General features: G+C 36.7%; 1 protein-coding gene across 1 annotated transcript; it reads left to right on the top strand.

The window, feature by feature from the left end:
• The first annotated feature begins 1,682 nt into the window (after positions 1-1,682).
• On the top strand, positions 1,683-21,775 carry LOC140800805 (uncharacterized). The gene is made up of 21 exons (XM_073155674.1): positions 1,683-1,773; positions 4,644-5,343; positions 5,592-6,217; positions 6,386-6,468; positions 6,602-6,659; positions 6,802-6,938; positions 7,953-8,125; positions 8,237-8,373; positions 8,466-8,753; positions 9,204-9,353; positions 9,597-9,851; positions 10,046-10,186; positions 10,262-10,582; positions 10,747-10,920; positions 11,757-12,852; positions 12,959-13,191; positions 14,482-14,586; positions 17,109-18,431; positions 19,442-20,032; positions 20,134-20,344; positions 20,568-21,775. Exons 2-21 carry the CDS (start codon positions 4,653-4,655, stop codon positions 21,290-21,292), a joined length of 7,518 nt encoding a protein of 2,505 aa, XP_073011775.1. The 5' UTR covers positions 1,683-1,773; positions 4,644-4,652; the 3' UTR covers positions 21,293-21,775.
• The last annotated feature ends 38 nt before the right edge of the window (positions 21,776-21,813 follow it).

The raw sequence follows: 21,813 nt of genomic DNA, 5'->3' as shown, positions 1-21,813 counted from the left end.
AATCATTTTTCTCATGCATTATTATTGAGATGGATTTTAAGTTCATTCATTTATTGGGCCACCCCTTCGCCCAAAGGCCCAACTTGCACTGTCATGACTTTTGCGCTCAACGCTATTGGGACTGTTTTGCAAATATACACCTTAAAAAGATGTCGGCAATTTATAAATTTGCTGTGAGAGCGCTTTTTTTGCAAATAAGAACATAATGGCGGTGCAGATATGAAAAATTAAATCCTTCGTAAATCGAAATTTTATTTTCACAGCGTTGTTCAATTTAAGGGTCTATTTGGTTCGAGTTATCTTTTAGTTATGATTTAAGTATCTTGAGCTATGCTAAAAAAAATATGATGTTAGATTATAAACTATACTCGATGTGATGCAAAAGAATAAAAAATATGTTAATTTTTTTACTGAAAATAAATAATATATAAAATTAATGCTCTAAAATATCTTTGATCTTGATGATAAAATTTATTATTTTTATAAATATTTTTTGGGCTTACATATAAATTATTTATTTTTTAAAAATGACTTAAGGTTAATATTAAAAAAACATAATGTTACTATGCTTTATTTTTCTTTTACTTTTAGTTATAAGTCTATGTGTATGACTACATTTTTTTTAATATTTTTAATTTTTTTAAGAAGTGTTTGGTATTACAAATTTTATTAAAAAAAAGTTATTACAGACTTAAATCTCACAAGAATGCAACCTCTCTAAATTGACTACGAACTTAATAAGTTTTATTTTTATTTTGAAAAAAATTATAATTATTTTTGATGTGATATAAAAATAAATTGATTATTAGTCATGTAAATAGTACCAAAATATTATTATTAATTTTGTAAAATCAAATGCAAGTAAGCTATTTTAACCATATTAAACTTATCAATAAATTATATTAAATAATAAAATTTTAATTTTCCACCTTGTAAATAAAATTTTCCAATGTTAATTTTGTTGACGTAGGGTGAAAGATGAGCTATTTTATAATAAAAAAATAAGTACTTTATAAAAAAGAGGAGAAAAAAATATTGACAATACATGAATAAATATTAAATTTATTTAATTTTAAAATAAAATTTTGTTTTTATTTTTTCTCTCTTATTTATTGTGGAGTGAGGTTAGATAGAAAAAAAAATAGTATTTAGTTACTCAATATGGCTAAGGGTTAATGAGGCCCACTCGAAACTCAAAACATACAGAGGCTTTATGAATATAAACAATTCTAAACTATGTATTTTTATTTATTATTATAAAAATATTAATTTTAGTATAAGAATAACTATTTCTATGTTTATTTATATATTATAAAATGAGAGTATAAAAATTATTTTTGATGTGATAAAAAAATTATTTTTAATATTTTTATGAAATTATGATAAATATTTTTTAATTTGATATAAAGTAGATTGATATGATAGATATTAAGAAAAAAAAATTGATAATTGTGTTAGTACGAATAGTATTGGTATTATAAAATACGACTATTATGAGATATTTAAAATAAAAAAAAGTGAAAATTATGAGTATTAATAACGGGAGTAAATTCCTCAACCGGATTACCGCGACTAATTAAATCCAGGCAAGAGTATTTATTTGTCAATAGCTGGTATAACGTGCGCATACGATTCCATAGTCCATACCAAAGAGGGGTGTATTAGTATAGCTTGATAAGTTTATGCGTATATATACCGCATCTTTCTTTTCTCTTCCCTTCCGCGCGGCCATCCTCGTACTCTCCCCCTCAACCGCCGGAGAAGCGGCCGATCGTAAGAACCCTAAGACCCTCTCTTTTCCTCGTTCTTTCGATCTTTCTTAAACTTTTATCGTTACTTATTGTTTACTTTTCCTTACCTTCCTCTCTGCTCTTGGTTGTTTTTATGGATCACCCTACATGATAATTTCCCAAACTTACCTATTTCTTAATTATTTTCCTCGAATTTTGGTCAACGAGGACGGTTGTACAGCTTGAATCTCTGGTCGTTTAGTCTCACCTTTTAGGATTTTGGTGTTCCTTCGGTGTTCTAGGGTTTACTCTCCCCTGGTACGCTGGGATTGATTGGTACAGTGTTGCTTATGCGATGCATTCCGCATTGTGCTAACGATTTTAGCGTTTAAGACCAATGCGCAATTTTTCTCTTCCGAGTTCTTAAAGTTGGACCAAGTTCTGCATGATTTAAATGCTCTCTCTTTGCGATTGCATTTTATGTTTTCGTGGCTCTGTAGTGGTTCAACTTGGAGACTATTAGATGATATATTTTTTCTAGTTAGCACAAGTGGTTAACAATAACTTTTCGGATTTAGGACCTAATTTTGTCGTGCATGTGCTAATAGTGCACCTTTAAATAGTCCATGATATTACCCCTGGATCATTCATAAGACAAGTTTATTTGATTGTAGTAATTGTGAGCCGTTGTGCAGCAAAGTGGATGAGAAGTGTGGATCATTAGTTTCTTAAGTTGCTTTCATAGAAATTACACAGTTATTTACCTTGTAAGAACTTGTATGTTGCTAACTCCAAACTACTGCTTGTACTTAATGGTTTTAAGTATCCCAAAAGGCTACTTTTTGGGTCTGAAGAATGATGGATCTTTGTCAGAATGATTATTGGCTTGCTTTCGATTTTGTAACATCCAATATTTTCCTGAGTTCACTTGGTTGATGATACTTTTAAAGGCCCGTTTGGATACTTAGATTACTATGGTATTTAACTGATTTCACAGTATTTTAAACTCCATAGTAAAATTATACATTGGGGTTGTTTGGCGGCATCTCTTACAGTTAAAAAATACCATGGTATTAGGCCAAAATATGCTAATCTGGGCTTCGTATTTTTTCTAAAACTGAGATCATCGTGCTTTTTCTTTTTGCCTTCCTTCCTTCCCTCACTCTCTCTATCTCTCGTCCCTAAATGGCTTCGCTCATAGAACCCTAGCCTCCAATCTCACCCACCTCTCGTGCTTCCACCCTTCTCCCACCTCCTCCTCGACAATCGTGACTTGTCCCCCACATCCCTCTTCATCTCCTCTTTCCCAAGAGTTATAATGCCTATCCAAGAAGCATGTGGTTGTTGTTTCCAAAGTTGTGATCTATTAAAGACTCTAGAGAGTTAAAGGTGCGATGCTTAGATGCCAACTAGTCCAGTGGAAGGTGATCTTGGGAGGAGTTCTTGACTACAGAGGTGCATATGCCCTTCAGCTTAGGTCAGTTCGATCAAACAAATTCGTCTATAGGTTTATATCTCTTCCTCCTACTTGATGCACAGCTTGTTATGTATACTTTTTTAAAATTTGATGTCGGGGACTTATGGACGTATGAGAATTGAGGGTTAGAATGGTTAGAGTTTGTTGATTTCCGTTCTGATTCTGCTTCAAAAAACTGGATCAGTTTGTCTTTAAGAAATTAGGGTAGGTTGAGATTTAGAGTATGGTCAGTTTAGTCATGAAGACTAGCTGTTTGGTTTTATGTCTGTTGGCCCTGATGTTCTTGATGTCCTTTCCAATCACCTCCTCATATTCAATTGGCACTCCTGAAACTTTTACTATGCAGCACAACTCCATAATTTCAAGCTTGGTAGCAACGCTTGCTACACAACCTTTCACAATATTTGGAGAGAGAAGCCATGTCGATCGATTTGGGGACGGAAGAGGTAATCGGAGATTTGGAGGGAGAAGCCATGTCAATCAATTTGGGAAGTCGTTCTTGTAATTCTTTGCTGATTTTTAGATGTATAACTTTGCTTTTTTTTTTTTTTCTAACCTAACAGATGATAGGTAATTTCATTGAGTTGATAATATGTTATATTTGCCGTAAATTGGTAAAAATAGTTGTCCTGGTATTGTTTATCTACACTTTACATCCTTCTTATGTCTTGGCTATTTGATCCTATGTCTAAATTTTTTCATACATTTATTCCTCTTTCTACAACTGATTTAAAATTTTTCTCTCGCATTTTGAAGTTTTTTCTAAACAGTTGGAAAAAAATTCAATACAATTTGTAAAGTTCATCTAAACAGCATATATTTTAAAAATTCCATGACATTAAGATATGCATCATCTTATTACCATGGCGTCGAAACTCTAAGGAAAAAAATTACATTGTCTCCAAACAAGGACTAAGTAACAACTATCTTTCCAGCATCATTGTTTAGTGGACTTTTTCAATGAGGTTGCCGACTGAATGCCACACTTCTACCTCATAGATCAATTGCTGGTTATTATTGTTATTTTTTAATCCTAATAGGATTTTGGCTTGAGAATATCAATTGTTAGCCACCCCCCCACCCCAATGGCTTTTGCTACCCAGTTGCCCTATCTTCTGTCTGAGTAAAGTGGAAATTCTATGCTTTTCATCTGGTTGGCCATATGTATGATGTCTGTATAAACAAAAGGGTGAGAATATACGTATGATCAAATCCAATAGTGAATACAAAGGTTGTGTTTTTTTCCCATCATATTTCCTGTTGACATCCAAAAACACCTGTTTGGAAAATATTGTTTTTGTAAGTCTGAAACTTTTCATCGTGCAGACAGAATATTTTGGTCCATGCTGCTCCAGCATTCGATTCTCTTTCTTTTACTAGCTTTGGATGTATAGTAATGGTTGTTCAAATTTATCTGATTATAAATGTCTTGCAAGGGAGAACAAATGACTACTACTCGATCAGGCCGGATCCAGAAATATGTGGAAGGCAGCAGCTCAAGAAGTAGGAGTTCTGGTAGCAAAGTTAAAGAGACAAAAAGTTCAACCACTTCTGGTTCAACATGTAATGAGGGCTCGAGAAGTAGAACCCCCAAAAGAAATGCAAAAGATCATGGCACCACTTCTGTCTCAACACGTAATGAGGACTCTAAAATTAGAAACCCCAAAATCAAGGCAAAAGATCCTTCGGGCCATGATTCAGCAGATCCATTTATTTTGAGAAGGTCTAACCGGGAAACAGTTGCAAAGAAAATGAGTACACCAAGTCCCAGTTCACGAAAATCTGGAAGGCTTGCTAATCAGATTACATCATTTTCTCCTGACAATAAAAAGTCAGAGAAAACAGAGGTAAAACGGCCTCAAAGTCCGCTGAGAAAGTCAGAGAGAATTGAGAAGAACAGTGCTTCAAGTTCCTCTGGTTTAAAAGATCCCAGCAAAAACTCTAGTTCACCAATTAAAGCAAGAAAAACGAGGGAGGTGAAGAATGAAAAGAAACTAGCTGTAACAAACTCCAAAAAGAAGAGCAAGAAGGGTATGCTGAACACTGAAATTGTATTGTCAAAAAAGAGAAAGAGACTAGATGCACGAAGTTATAGGGCACTTTTTAAACCACATCCGAAGAAAACAAAAACTTCAGGTACTTCATTCTTGTAAATCCTTCATATTCTCTTTTATCAATCTTATTTTAGGTTACATTCAGAATCAGGTGATCCTGAGTAAAGTTTACTTATAACCTGTTAGGTGATACAAGATCACTGTTTACTTGCTTGCATATATGCTCTGTCAGACAAGGCCTTTCTTCTGTGGGAAACTCTTCTGTCTGATTTTAATTTCAGTATAAGCATTTGCGATCTGATTCGTCTATCACTCATTGTGGGCATGTAGGACATGACAGAAGGCATGCTAATGACAATGATTTAGAAGGGGATATGGTTGATGCGGGAGCTAATGACAATACAGAAGTGCAAGATGATGGAGATAAGTGCTATGGACTAGAGGAACACGAGGAGCATATACCTTCCGAGGAGGTTGATTTACCCGTCTGTAAGTCAGTGGAAGGATCTGGTTCAGGCTCTGATGGAGTTGCAGAGTTAACATTGGAAGCTGATGCGGATAGCAAATTGATAGGATTTAGCATGAGGCACACAGTTAATGAAACCAGTTCGTTCAAATATGATGAGAGTGGGCCGCATTCAAAGTGTAGTGGTGGTTCGTCGCAATCTCCTCCAGTTGGAGTTACTGCTGAAACAAATGGTGGTAGTATTCCTCAGATAGAGAATGTCGTTGCAGTTGACAGGATTAGCACACATGAATCAGATGAAGTAGAGCTGGGAATCCCTACGTCGGAAGATTCTGGTTCTAGAGCCAGGTGTTCTGCTGTTGGATTTTGTCCTGAAAGGGGGGATATTTCTGAGGCTCCCGGGAATGTGAAAGCTACTGCTGATATTAATTCTGATGTCGCAGCAGCACCATCAAAAATAGAATGCGACTCATTCCAATCCTTTTCAGAGGTTTGATTTTCATCTAATCTTTTGGTTGAAAACTTGAAATCACTTTAGTTCTTTCATAGGAGTATATCATGTCGGTCTTAATTCTGAATATTGCAGATTTGATATATGCACTTTAATGTTAGCATATGTTCTGACAATGGCTATGCATTATTCATGTACTTTCTGTAGGAAAATCCACATAATCATGACCCTGCTGCCAAGTGTTGCGACAAAGTTAAATTGAGTAGAGAAATATTGGTTGGATATACAAAGTATTGATATTTTTCCCTTTTACCATGATGCTTAAGTTTTTAGAAGTTTCAATTGAGTAGTAATTGCAAATGTCTGACACTTTATTTCATATGCTGTCGTCATTCAATTTTGTGATGGCCTTTTTCTTGTCAGTCAAAATTGCTCACTAGCATCACCAAGTATGACAACTCTCACTGTTCCAGATGAAGAGGTAATGAAGATCCTTGGATTGAAGTACTTTTGTTTTAATGCTTTTTTCTGTTTGATTTTTTACCTTTTCTGTTCTTTTAGTTTCATTTGACAGTGGTTGCATCGGTAGACATGTAATTGGTTGATGTCATTTTTCTTAATAGAAGTGCGCGGAAGTTAGTGATCGCATTGAGATTTTGGAAGAGCATTCTCTCTCACCCAAATTGGAGGTGTCCTCAGTGGGTAAAGCGGATGGTAGCCCCAATGCATGTCTTGCCTGCAAGAATCCTGGAATGCTTGTGTGCGTGACTTGACTTGGCTATCATATCTGGAGTTGAACGTCAATTTTTCCATGCTAGCTTTCAAACGAAAAAAAAACATGAAATTGATAATCTGATATAAATATTTGATCTGTTCTATTGGGATTGTTGTGTCTTCCATCTTCCTAGTAGTTCCTATGTGCCAACTCATCTTCATACAAAATTACTTCTTTGGCCCTTAGACAATCAACGATCTATCATTATTAGATAATGTTTCTTACAAATTGATTGATATATGATATGAAAATTCACTTGTTTCTTTGGTGGGTGTATATCTTACTGTAAACATACATAAATTTACAAGTGCAAATATCAAAATATTTCAATGATGTTTAATCACGTTGAGTGTATTTTGTACCCATTTGATCATCGATGCTATCTGCCAATTGTAGTAGTCCAAAATATGTTTTTCTTTTTTATGTTGCAATACTTCTTGAGGAATTTTTAATTCGATTTGCTTATCTGTTGCTATATATGTCAGAACGAACAATTTTCAAAATCACGTTCTTTATAATGCGTTCTCTGGCTGATTTTGGGTGATGATACCATTAAACTGACTACAGCGCAATAAACTTGATGATTCCTGTGTAATGTATCCAATGGTGTTGGTGATCTAAGCCATGAATTGAAAGCATAACAGTATATAAAACGGATGATAGTTGCTAGGTGGATATCTAAAAATAGCTATTATGTTGTTGTAATTCTAGTAGGACTGATTTGCAAAGAAATAATATGAATTACCTAATGGTTGATATATGATGTGGTAGTTATGTTTCATTGTTATGGTGATCATTAGAATACATTTTGGTTTCTCTAAGTTCCTGGTAGTATCTTATGCTTTATAGTAATTAGTTCATTAAGTACATGTTAGTTTAACCTAATCTAACAGAGGACAAAGCACATTTTTCTCTTTAGTTGCATCTTTGGTCTGTAAGCTGATTCTGAAGTTTGCTGATACACAAGCAATTTTTTTAACATTATTTTGGCACTGATAGGTGCTGTGATGGGAAAGGATGCAAAAGAAACTATCATCTTTCCTGTTTGGATCCACCATTGCAGACTATTCCTCTTGGCATTTGGCTATGCACTTTTTGTTTGAAAAGGAAGATACAGTTCGGAGTATACTCTGTCTCTGAGGGAGTGGAATCTCTTTGGGATGTTAAAGAAGGTGATGACCAGTCATTGAAAGATAGCTCGTGGCTTTACAGTATTGATATTTGGTTGAGTTTAGATTCTGTAATTAATCTTGTTAATATTTTCATAGCTGTTCAATTTTCAGGAATGGGTGGCAAGCATTATCTTGTCAAGTATATGGGCCTTGCCCATTTCTATAATCGGTGGATTCCGGAGATCGAAATTCAAAAAGAACTCCCCGAACTTGTCTGTAAATTTAACAGGAAACATCAGAAAGAGAAGGTTGCCTATCATTCCATTCTCTTATAGCTGTGGGATATAAATGAAACTTACTATGCCTAATGAACTCTTTGGTTAAATGTGGTGATGCTTAGAGAACAAGGTGGAAGCAGGAGTGGACTGTGCCACACCGTCTGCTGAAGAAAAGATTGCTTATGCCCCAGAAGCTGGCTGAAGAGTTCTTTCATGGGCTTGGTGATGAATTTTCTTATTGTAACCTTGAATGGTTGGTTAAATGGAGGGGTTTGGGGTACGAGGATGCAACATGGGAGCTTGAGACTTCATCATTTTTATGTACAGATGAGGCTATGCTGCTTATAAAAGATTATGAGACTCGTCATGAGCAGGCAAGAAAAGCATCCGATCCTTCAAAATCTAATAAGGTAGGTTCGAGAGGAGCAGTTTTCTATTAAACTAGTGTTCTACTGTTATCTAATTGAGTAGTTGCACATTTGTTAGCTTTGTTCGTTGCTGTGTAAGTTGTAGCAAACTATTAATCTTTTTAATGATATTGATACTTGAATTGATTTTCATTGAGGCAACGAAGGATGCTGCTATAGCTTATGATCACTGTAATGCTTGATATGAATATCCTGTGAACTGTTATGATTGGTAAAAAGAGGTCATTACTTGGTCTTGTTGTAAAGCTTGAACCTTGCATCTGAAGGGTCATGGTTCATGTCATGGAAACAATCTCTTCAGTGATGAGGGCAAGAACCCACATTGTGGAAGGATATCTTCTATAGAGGAAATGTCTGCTTAAGTTTTTTGAATTAATAATTTCTTCTAATTTGTGATTTATTTGTTTTGTAACTAAAAATATCTCTTACCAGGCTTTACAAGTTAAACAAAATCAATTTCAAAAGCTGCTGAGATTGCCTGATGGGTGCCCACCTGGTCTGGATAATGACCATCTAAGTTCTATTAACCAGATTCGTGAGTTTTGGTACAAGTCGCTGAATGCTATTTTCATTGATGATCAGGTGGGAAATGTTTCTGTCTTGCACAAATATATTAAATCAGAACTCTTTGAATTTCTCTTGTGCTTATGTTATTCTTTTTCTTTTTCTGGCAGCACATCTGTTGTTCTTATATCTTATTGTATATTACTAATGAGTAATCATTTATAAATTTGCTTTGCATAAGAAGTCTAAATTGATGCTACTCATTTGCGTAATATATTATAAATAGTTTTGTTGGACCTAACCAGATGTTTCTGTGTGCAGGAGCGAGTAGTTAAGGCCATCTTATTCATTTTATCCTTACTATCTAATGCTTGCCGGCCTTTTCTCATTATCTCGACTGCTGCTTCTCTTTCCATATGGGAGAATAAGTTTAATTGCTTGGCACCATCTGTCAATTTGGTTGTTTACAATGGGGATAGAGATGTTCGCAAGATGATTCAAACTTTAGAATTCTATGAGGAAGGAGGTTGTGTAATGTTTCAAGTCCTCTTGTCCCATCCTGATGCTTTAATAGAGGTATCTTTTCTCTAGTTGCTTTTGCGTATAACTTTTAAAAGTACAAGTATGGTTGTCAGTTGCACTTTCTTTCTGTTTCATGTGTAAGATGCTTTCTGATGTTTCATAGTATCTGTGCTGCTTATCTGTACTCTTTTGTAGATCATGCTATTAGGAACATTAATCTTGATTTGTTCTGTTCTATACTTATCCAGGACTTTGAAACTTTAGAAATTGTTGGTTGGGAAGCAATTATAGTTGATGAGTGTCAAAGCTCAAGAGTTTCAAAAAATCTTGAACAACTTAAGAAGCTTTCCACTGACTTCAAGCTGCTTCTCTTAAGTGCTCCTCTAAAGGTATCCGATTAAATTTTTTGCATTACTCTGCTGTTCTTCTGTTATCATGTCTTATTAATTGTTGAAATTTTGCAGGATAACCTTGCTGAGTATATCAATCTGCTCTCCTTCCTTGATCCAGGACAGAAAGAAACTTATATCGATAGTTCAAAGTTAAATTCCTGTGATTCTGGTGGTACACTTGCTATTTTAAAAGAGAGATTGGCACGCTATGTTGCATATGAGCGCAAACCCGACTCTTCTAAATTTGAGGAGTACTGGGTTCCTGTATGCCTTTCAGATGTGCAGCTAGAACTGTATTGTGCTACTCTAATTTCGAATTCCCTTGCTCTTCGTTCTTATTCAAAGGTTGATCCTGTTGGAGCTCTCCGTGACATTCTTGTATCTCTCTGGAAGGTATACTTTTACCATTGCCAATGTTGCCATAATAATATAATATATCTGAGAAAGTCTGCTAGTTATGAATAGCGTATAGAACATCTTTCTGATCACATACACGTAATATAGGTTACATGACTGGTAGTTTTCTCAGCTTTTTATTATTTGTTATGTTGAAGCAGTGCTGTGACCATCCTTACCTAGTTGATCAATCACTGCAAAGTACACTAAGCAAAGATCGTCCAATTGCTGAAATTCTAGATGTTGGAGTAAATGCAAGTGGAAAGTTACTAATGCTTGATAAGATTCTCCAAGAAATTCAGAATCGCGGATTAAGAGTGGTGATTCTTTTTCAGGTGCGCTTTTTTACTTCCTTCATGAAGCAGCTTTATCTTTTAATTAGTTGGGCAGTTATAGTTTGGCGAGAAGCTTTAATTCTAAATAAAGTTATTAAGAGGGCTTTCAAAAGTTTCAAGATTGCAATGACTGATGTCATCTATATTTGGAAATATAAAGGTTACAATAGTTGTTCCTAAACTAGTCTATTATATGGCCTTGGCTGGCATATATGAATATGCACTCTGTTACCTTAAAGCCCTTCTTGCCTGATTTTACTTTAGCTAGGAATTAGACATCACTCTTTTTGGTTGGCTCCACATTCCAGTTAGGTTTTGAACTGGTATGAGAACTTATTAATTCCTGTGGGTCATTCTTTCTCGATTGCCCTCGTATGGTTTAGACAGGGCTAGGATGGTGATGACTGTGGTGCTAGCACCTAACTTCCTTATAAACTAATGCTTATGTATACTCCTGATTGAAATTTCATATCAGTTCCTTAGTGGCCTCAAACAGCTTACCTCTTTTATTTGACAAGTTTTTCATGATAGCAACCCATGCTGCCAGAGTAGTGGTAGACCATATCCTGAGACTTGCATACCAAGGTCAGGTTATATATCACCTGTTGTATCTCTTGTACTTGCCAATTGCCAGCTTATGAGTTGAAGTTGAAAATTGAAGTAGATCAAATTGTCAATTAGAGGTGATAATTCAGTTCTTTTCTGAATTTGTTAGGCTTTTCAAATTACATATTCAAGCTTTCCTTGCAAACCTGCTAGCTTCTAAAAGTTATTTATTTATTTATTTTCTATCTTAGCTGTCTCACGCTCTAACTTGGGCAATTTCTATATGGCAGTCAGTTGGTGGGGTTGGAAGGAATCATATCGGTGACTTTTTGGATGATTTTCTCCGCCAGAAATTTGGTGCAGATTCATATGAACGTATTGAACGTGGATTAATAATGTCAAAGAAACAGGCTGCAATGAACATGTTCAATGATAAGACAAGGGGAAGATTTGTATTCTTAATCGAAAATCGTGCATGCCTTCCAAGTATTAAACTTTCATTTGTTGATGCTGTTATTATTTATGACAGCGATTGGAATCCATTGAATGACCTAAGAGCTCTTCAAAGGATAAGCATAGAGTCACAATTTGAACAGGTTATGGTATTCCGTTTGTATTCGTCTTGTACAGTGGAGGAAAAAGTTCTAATATTTGCAAAGGAGGACATGGTTCTTGATAGCAATATACAGAGCATAATTCCCAGTGTTAGCCATTCACTGCTCAGCTGGGGTGCTTCATATCATTTTGGTAAGCTTGATAGGTTACACAAACAGAATGACCTAAATAAATGTTCTGAGGCCTCTACCGACAAGATTTTGTTGGATAAGGTAGTGCTGGAGTTATTGACAAAACTATCCAGTAAGGCTGACAAGCCCTGTAATGGCAGAAACTGTTCAAACTTAATAAAAGCTCCGCTGAGTGGAACATCCTATTCAAGAAATATTATTTTGGTTGGTGAAAAGGAAGGAGTCCCCTCATTGGACAAAGATCCACCAACATTCTGGTCAGAATTATTGGATGGAAGATGTCCTCAATGGCGATATATATCTGAACCATCACCGAGAAGCCGCAGAAGGGTACAAAATTTTGACGAATTGGTAGTGAAAGAAAAAGCGACAAAACTACCAACTGAAGAAAATGACGAAGTCAAGAGAAAACGTAGAAAATTGGTTATTGAAACTATCAGTCCAACTTCTCTCCAAGGTTGGCTGCAAGATAAAAGAAAAGAAGCTGCTGAGACCAGGGATGTTATGTCGTCTGAAAATCTTGTTCCATTGAGCTCTAGTAGGCAATCAGAGAACCAGCTAGCTCTGGGTTCAAGTGGCATTTCACTTATCTCACCACGGAAAGAAGTTCCAATTGGGATATCTATTGAACTGGTTAGTGGTAAGAGTTTATATATTGGATTTTGCGATCACGCTTATTCAGTTTATTCCTTTATTAGCTAAATTTATAGTCCTACAGTCGTGACTGAATACAATTTGATTTGCAGAAGTCTCTAAAGAACAAGGCAGTGTTGTATCAGAATACCCAGCCAATTCAGCAGGTGCTATGAGTAGTGAAATCCGTAATCAATCCGTCTTTCCTGTATCTGCTGACGTAGATGTACATGGATCTCATACATTTGAACTTGAAAGGAGGGAAAAATTGCGGAATGCACAACGAAGTCTTCATCTCTTATTGAAGCCAGAGTTGTCTAAACTATGTGAGATTTTAAGACTTCCGGTATGGATTTACAGTTGTCATCAACGTCCTTTTACTTTGGTGTTATATCCTTTTGCTGAATTTGATTACTTTTGACAAACAATAATGATCATTCATTAAAATCTGAATGGAAGGAAAAGTTGCGGAATGCTTTGATGGCACCAAAATTTACTAGAGGGATCACGGAGAATTGATGTGCCAAACTTAGGGTGATAGGTTTTTATTGTAAGCAGCTGCCGATAATGAACTGTGTACAAGATTTTAAGTTTAGGAGATATGACATCACTTGGTGATGTGTTAGATAATACTGTACCGAAGTTGATGGTGCAAAATTTGAAGGCAGAAGAATACTTGTTTTAGTAACACAAGGTAGTCAGGTAGGAGTTCGATTTCCTCTTTATCAAGTTCCTTCCCTAAAGATGGAAGCACCTTGATATAATAAAGTAATGCTCAACCACAAAATCTGAATGGTGGAAGCATTGATATTAATGACACTCACCATATGATGTAAGGATAGATAACTATTCACATCTGTTAGAAAAAATCTGGGTTCCTCTGGTTAGTAATTTGCATAAAGCATTAGAAGGAAACTGCACCTTGTGAAGAGTTATAGCCTTATAGGGGCTCAATTAGGCTGTAACTATGTCTGGGCATCAATTGTCTTATTTTTGAAAAATTCTACAAGCAACTGGATACCCATTGATTCTGAGTGGAATGGAATCATGGATGACCTAGGCAACAACAGGGGAAGAGTTAGAAGAGTCAAAACGTTTCCTTTTGAAATATCTCAAGATTATGATTATAAAACAGTATGATCTTATATGTCACTATAAAATGGTTCAAGTGCATTATACATGGAGGGTCAGATTGGAGACTGCCTACTTCATCTGTGATGTCAAAATGTCTTTAGAAATTGGTACATTGGTAGATCATCCACATGAAGACACATAGTACTGATGTACATAATATGCATACGTAATGACTCATTCCCTTCTGAATTTTGAATTTTATGCTGACCTAATATCTCAAAGAACATGTTATACATGAAATAAATGTCATGGTTTCTGCCAATTGTGCTATATGCTTTAAGGATCTCCATCAATGTTCAGTAACATGATCTTTACTCATGATTTTGACTTCTTTATCTAATTTGTCTGTCGGCTTTGAGGTTTTTGTATGACAAAGATATTGCTTTCTTCTAGCAAGAAGATGTCATGGTATATGTTCCTTTTTGTCTTTTGCAGTTTGATGCACATATCTCACTGTTTTCTAATATGATTGTCACCTCGAATGCTTATGTTTCACTTGCAGGGGGATGTCAAGGGCATGGCTGAAATGTTTCTTGAATATATAATGAACAATCATCAAGTTAGTCAAGAACCAGAAACCATATTGCAAGCCTTCAAGATTTCCCTGGTTAGAGAACTATAATGATTTTAGTCAATTTGTTGGATTGCATTTTCTTTTTCGGAAATTTTTATACTGAAATATCTTCATTTTCATTATGTTCTGTCATTGTTTTTACCATTCAATTTTAAGCTCTATACGCAGTTCAGAAATACTTTTTTAGGTCAATCAAAAATTTCAAGTATAATTCATTTTCAATTCACCATGGCCAGCGTTAGCCAGCTGAGAAGCCAATGTGATTCTATTTTCTTCCTGATATTCCGGGTATCTGTTTGGCCAGCCTCATTTCACGCTACGGTAGCTGGGTTGATATCATATATACTCAGAATTATGAGAATTTGCAGATTTTTATCCAAATGTGATCACGTATTAGTGTTAGACAATTAATCATGCCTACATATACATGGTCCTCCAATTAACATTCATTAATGGCTTCTAAGCTCATATAATGATAGGTTACGGAACAATCTCTTCAAGATTTGAATTAATTGTAGGAAGCAGCCCGCACAACCGACGAAAAATATCCACCAAATATTCTCCCGTAGTAAAAAAAATAACAAAACCAAGGTTGATCGATCTGTAACTTTCTGATCTACATTTTTCGTATTTACGCCTTTCGCAGATTTGAACTGCAACTGGGACGAAAACATGACAGTGGGGATGGTGGTGGTGACGGGTGGAGTGGATGTTAGGGTTATGGATGATAATGAAGATGAGGGTGGATGGTTGATATATTTTAAGGGATAAGAATGAAGGGGAAGAAATGGTCGAGATCCGAAGGAAGAAGGAGGACTCGACAAACGAGGGAGATTAGAAGTTAGAAGAGATCTTGCCAACGGTAGATGTGGCTGGTTGGTGAAGAGGGAGGAGGGAGACTAGGGCAGAGAGACTAGAGAGGATAAAGGAGGATAGCAACTAATATTCATTCATCATAATAATTTTGACTGTCATCCACCTTTATAGAAGCTAGCCAACAAGCCAAAATAATAATTATTAATCCTAATTCTAGTGGGCTCCCGCCGATCGTGTTCGAACGAGGTCGACCGCGTTCAAACGCACAAAAGACGTTCTCTGTGGATGTGAACTGATGCAGGCGTTTGAACGCGGGCGTTTGAACGCGCCCGATCGCGTTCGAACACACATTTCACGTTATTTGTTTTTGCGAACTGATGTATGCGTTCGCAAAGGCGTTCGAACGCGCCCCCTTCCGTGTTCGAACGCGACCTACAGAAAATTTATTTTAATGAAAATAAATAACTAATGCAATAAGAAAAGAATCTAGCAAGGTGTATCATACAACCAAATAGTAATATAATGAGTGGCTCATGACAAGTCCAATTCTCATAGTTGCAATCTAGGTTTTTATAAAATGATAGGAATTGAGGTTTGACTGTGCCATTCTAGTTTACTTATATAACACCGGGTAGCTAGTGGAGGAGCAAAGAATTCAACAGCGGAACAAGCATTTTCTAGGTCGAGCATTCGAACGGCCGGCTAGCCGTTCAAATGGCTGTCCTGTCCGCCTAGTCAGGCTTCTGAACGACTTAACGATGCAATTTTTTTAGAGTAAGACTTGTAGGCGCTCGAACGGCTTTCATGACATTTGAACACCTGTCTGGTTTGCCTAGAGAAATTCCTGATGTGTTTGAACCCCTTGAGACCATTTAAATGCCCGACGGCCAGCTCATTAGTTAAGTTAATTTATTTCTTGAGTTTTATTAGGTTTTGGTTTATTTTCTTTCCTAATTGATTAGTCTAGTTGAGACTATTTATAGGCTGTTTTACTTGAGTTGTTAGGCAATAAGGTATTTTCTTCTCTTCTATTTTTTCTTATGTCTAGTCTAGCCAAGGGATTAGAGTTTGTGATTTTTTTTTCTTTTTCGCCATTATTCTTCTATAGTATTTCTTGATAGGGTTCCGTCGGGTCAGAACCTATTACAAAATGTCTCATGTAAAAGTGAAAGCATGAGAAAACTATTTCTATTCACGTTAGTAATAGAGATTAGACAGTTGGACTCACTGTTTTGCACTCTATCTGCTAGAGCTGCTTTTATTATTAACTTGAAAAGCTACAAAACATTACTTAGATTTTGTAGCTTTTGTTAAGTACAATCCATAATGAATCAGGTACCTCTATTACTTGGGTCTCCTTTGTGCTTTTATGGTTGTAGTGGAAAATTAAGGGTTACCTTTTCAGTTTTTGCCGTCATAAGAACTTTGAATGCTGATTCTTGGCTTAGATTATGATCCTTCTTTTATTTTGATCGAGGCATTGAGCACTTCCTATGATGTTCTATGTGCAACTGATACAAACATGAACATTTGTAAAATTTAATAATTTATTTGTATAGTGATTGCAGTAATGTCTAGCATACTGAATGAATTATGACTCATGTTAGATATTTTTGTAATCTTATGCTGTCTTTAACCTATAAGCTCTTGTATATTGATTTCTTTGTGAACTTTGCCTCCATTTTGATATGTTCTGGAACTGTCGATTTATCTGATGTTTTTCTTTTCTGTTGACCAAGTGTTGGCGAGCTGCCTCTTTCTTAAAGCACAAGATGAATCGCAAAGAATCACTTGCACTTGCAGAAAAGTACTTGAACTATGAGTGCAATGAGGAGCTGGTTAGTTCCGTTTATGATAAGTTAAGGATACTTAGAAAGAAGTTTTCACATCAAATAGGTGCATTAAGGAATCAGGATCAATCAAGTTCATTAGAGCAACAACAATCTATGTCTGGGAAAGAACCTGTGTGTCAGACAGCTTCAAACCAGGCAGCATTTGACCATGATGAATTGGAAGATGGGAAGGTCTGCGAGAGTCCTGGTGATCGTAGGTGTGCCGAGCAGTTTATTCAGAGAGAGGATGAACGGGTCTCTGTTCTTGAAATTCCTGCAGAAATACATCAAGACCTCGGATCATTAAAAGATGAGCTCCTGAAAAAACGGATCGATTTAAGAGAGAAAGAGATACTTTTCAAGCAGCAGCAGGAAATATCAGATTTTGAGCGATACAAGGAAGAGAGAGAGATGAGTCTGAAGAGTGTACACCATTTGGATTTGGAACGTACAAATTATAATCATGCAGATCCTACAGTCCGGAATGATAAGATCAGACTTCTAAATCAAGAGTTCTCTAAAAAAGTTTCTGCATTTGAGGACCATATGAAGTGCCAGCGTAAGAAATTAGAAGTCTTGCAATTATCTGTAAGGCACAAAGAGCAACAAAGAAAGGATGGATGGTTAGAAAAAGCTAAAACTGGCAGACTAGAGGAATCGTTTGATTGTGGTCCTTTGCCAGATACTGGATTCATTGTGGAGCAATTCAAATGGGTCAGTGGACAAACTGAGGCTTCTGATGTCCTGGAAAACTCAACAATAGAACATCAGTCCTCTTCAGAAAAACTACACGAGCTGATCATAGAAGGCCCTGCAGACTGTACTAATTCATGCAATTTAGAAAATTCGGCTATCATTTTGTCTTCATTGGCAGAAGGTATACCAATACAAACTATAACTTCAGCTTCTCAGACCAATACTGCAGATAGAGTGGAATCTGCCAGACAAATTGGAAAGATTGTGGATGTTGGAACAGCCTTTGCATCTGGAGAGACAGGTGATATGCCAGTAGAAACTGAAACCCTGGCTTCTCATGCCAGTATTATGAAATCAGTTGGAACTGAGCCTGATGCAATGTCAGCAAAATTTCCTGGCGTAGTGCAGAACACAAGCTCTGATAGCTCTGGTGGCAGAAGTTCGATGACTTCAATGCAGGAACAGAGAGACTTTCCTTTGGTGGCCCATCAATCATCAAGTTCTGGCTGTGCAAATGATGTATCAACTAATAAGGTAGGAGTATCATACTCTTGTAACTTTGCCACAACTACTCATCGCAGTTGGCGTTTTATGATAAGGTTATCCGGCATTTCAACTGCAACCACATTATAAGGATTAAATTGCTAAATGGTCGGTCATTTTAAGCTATGTTCTACAAGGTATCTTCTAGAAATATTTTTTGGTTTTACTAATCTTTTGCAACAACATTTTATTCAGGTAATCTTCAAAACCCTTAAATACCTGCAGTAGATTGATTTTATAGTGAATAGAAAACTAATTTTGATATGGGAATGGCTGAGATGCAATGTCTGAAGCAAAATGGGAACAGGAAGTTTTTAAAAGGACAAAGGAGACTTAAGTCAAGCCATCAAGGGTTTCTGTTGTCTACTATTGCTGCTTGAAATAATTGGGCTTTCCTTATCGACTGAAGGGCCTTGCAAGTAGCTACTACCTGTTATTCATGAAGAAAACTTATTGACTCTGATAAGAATACCTTATGTTGTCAAGAATTTAGTATTTATTTGCACAAGTGAACATCTTTATCACCAATGATCTCCAAAAGCAAAAGAATAAATGAGCAATATTGTTAAAAGAACAGATTAAGAATAAAGCTGCTGACTCTTGGCATCAAAACCAGATAGGAGAGTCAAGGTCTTGAATTATCCAACCATTATAATTAGTATATTCAGGACATTACATTATAAGGATTATCACCTAAAGTATCTTGCTTCTGGTAATTGCTTTCATGTTCTACTTGCTATTAGTGAGTTTGCTAAACAATGGCTATGGTAGGTTAGATTTGCAAATTAGACAGTTCATGAATCATGAGGACAAGATAGCTTTTGGCTCAGAGACTATTCTTAGTTTCCTTCCATGTTTATGTTGGTAAATAAAAGAAATATGCTAGATTGAAGATTTTATTGATATACTGCAGTATAAATGTATCACAGCATATTTAGTTGGCTGTATGGTTAAATTTTACAAAATTCATCTAAAGCAACCTCCATATTTTGTGTGACCAGGAACTGTCTATCATCAAGCATGGAGTTACTGTGTCTGTTGGAGGAGGAAGTGTTCCTGTTTCTCGTGCTTCCCAACAAATTGTGGTTTCTCTTCCGCCTTCATGTGATATTCTTCCACAGCAAGTTGGTTCAACCATTAATAACATGACCACCACAGATCCTCTCCACCTTCAGCAAGTTGTGTCTGAGATGCCCTTGGCTGATCAAAGTTTGGGTGACACATCAAAAAATTGTTGCATAGGAATTGAAGCTGTGCCCTGTAATCCGATACAAGGTTCCACCCAAAAATCTGTTGCACCGGAGCGACAGTCACTTCCACCACCAGCTATCTTGGTTGGGCAATCTAATCATCTTGCGTCACAGTCTATCATGCAATCCTCAACATCTCTTTCCAATATTCCTTTGGAAAGAACATGTGCCCAAGATATAAGTAACACTTGTGTTCAACCAGAATTGGTAAATCATCTCCCCCAACTATTTCCAATGGCCCCATTGATGTTATTTCAAGGGTTCCAACCTGAACCCCTCAAGAATGAATTGACTAGAATACGCTTACATGAAGATTTTATAACAAAGATGCATGAAGATAAGGTATGTACCGGTGCTCCTGTAATCTTTTTTAAGTACCAGTTTTTATGTTCTTTATACTTGGGTACCCATGTTTCCTCTGTCTTTTGTCTTTCCCTGGGCAGAAAGCGCGACTTAGATTGGAGTATGATCAAGAAATGGAGAAGATAAGAAAGAAATATAATGCATTATTTCAGGATGAAGATTCAAGTTTTCTTCAGCAGAAGAAGATGCTTGAAGATGTCTATAATAAAGTTCGTATGAATCAATCTTTTGCTGAGGAATTTAGGGCCAAATTCATTGAAAATAGAGGAGGAAGTGCAACGTCCTCCCAAGGTATGGAACCTAAGAAATAAGACACAAGTTGCATTTTGTGTGCTTTTTAATTGCAACTTTTCTCTGCCAAGATCTTGATTAGGTAATGGTAGACGACCAAATTCTTCCTATCCTTAATTCATGGAGGATCTTCAATACTTGAAGAATGTAAAGAGCTCTCTGGTTTCTTTTCTTATCTTTTAAAACTGATCAATGTTTTTTCTTTTCTTTTTCTCCACAAAAGCTAAGAGGCAAGGTGCTCGTCAGCAGCAGTTACCACAGGCTTCCCTGTCGCAACTAACCCAGAGGCCATCATCACCATCGCTTTCACAATCCATGCCTATCTTGACCCCAGCTTCTCGACCATTGCCACCTGCTTCTCTTGCCTCAACTAGACCTCGTGTTCCAGCTATTGCTTCAACCTCATCCGTTCAGGTAGTTCCCCAGGTCTCTTCAGTCTTTCCAACCAACTCAATCAGATCTCAGTTTAGTTCAATGCTTCCAAACCGTGCCAACATTCAAGTTGGGAGTGAATCCCGTGCCCCTGCTCCACATCTTCATCGCTTCAGATCTCAGACAACAATGCCAGCAGCAGTGAGTTTTATGCACAATACTGGTGTTATTGCTAACCAGCAGCAACTTTCTGCCAATCTGGATTCTGTACCATCAGCTGTAACACAGCTATCACCTTCTTCGCATCCATCAGTCATTCCCTTTAGTGGAGTCCTGCAACCTCCAGGTTTGAGTGTCTTACATTTAGGTCGTGGCACCTCCCTTCCCTCTGATTCGCCTCTTGGAAACACACAAAGTGGAGGTGACTTTACAAGCATGCCGCAGTTGTCAGAAGTTGGTCCACCATTGGATGCGTGGCTCACATCCAATATGATTCTGAGAGGTAATCAGTCATGCATTAATGCTGGGAGGTCCGAGGCTGCAACAGATATTGTCTGCCTATCGGATGATGACTGATTAGTATGTGGATGAAGCACCCCTGGTCTGAGTATGACGTCAAAATTTCCTATCAGATTGTTGGAGGGTAAATCAAAGTCTCAGGTTTCCACTAGCATCTTTCCCATGGCAAGTGGGAGGATGGTCGAAGTTGGTGGTTGTGTTATAACTAACTATAGTCACTTTCTCCAGAGCATTATCATCTGGAGAGCTCTCGAGAAAATTTTCCCTAGTTTTACTCGAGAAGCTTTTACTAACAGTGCACTTCGGTTAGTATGCCTTTCTCTTTGACGGCATGCTAGCCTTCTGTACATTTAGGTGTTGGCTGTCAGTGAATAGCATCATTTTGTTGTTTGATTTTTTTACTATTCCGACCACGGATGCTTCCCACAGTCTCAATTTAACAAATCTGTGACCACAGTAGATAGGATCTTCTGCCAGATAGTAGGCATCTTGGTTGAGCCCCTGTATATAAGCTTTATAATATGAGTTAAATTTCCAGTTTATCTCCTCTCATTTACAGTTTCCCTGTGCATTGGCTC

This window comes from Typha latifolia, chromosome 14, assembly GCF_019914945.1.
Source record: "Typha latifolia isolate L0001 chromosome 14, TyphaL0001v2, whole genome shotgun sequence".
Classification (NCBI taxonomy): domain Eukaryota; kingdom Viridiplantae; phylum Streptophyta; class Magnoliopsida; order Poales; family Typhaceae; genus Typha; species Typha latifolia.
Note: the sequence above shows the minus strand (reverse complement) of the source record. Positions and strands in the feature narration are given on the sequence as shown.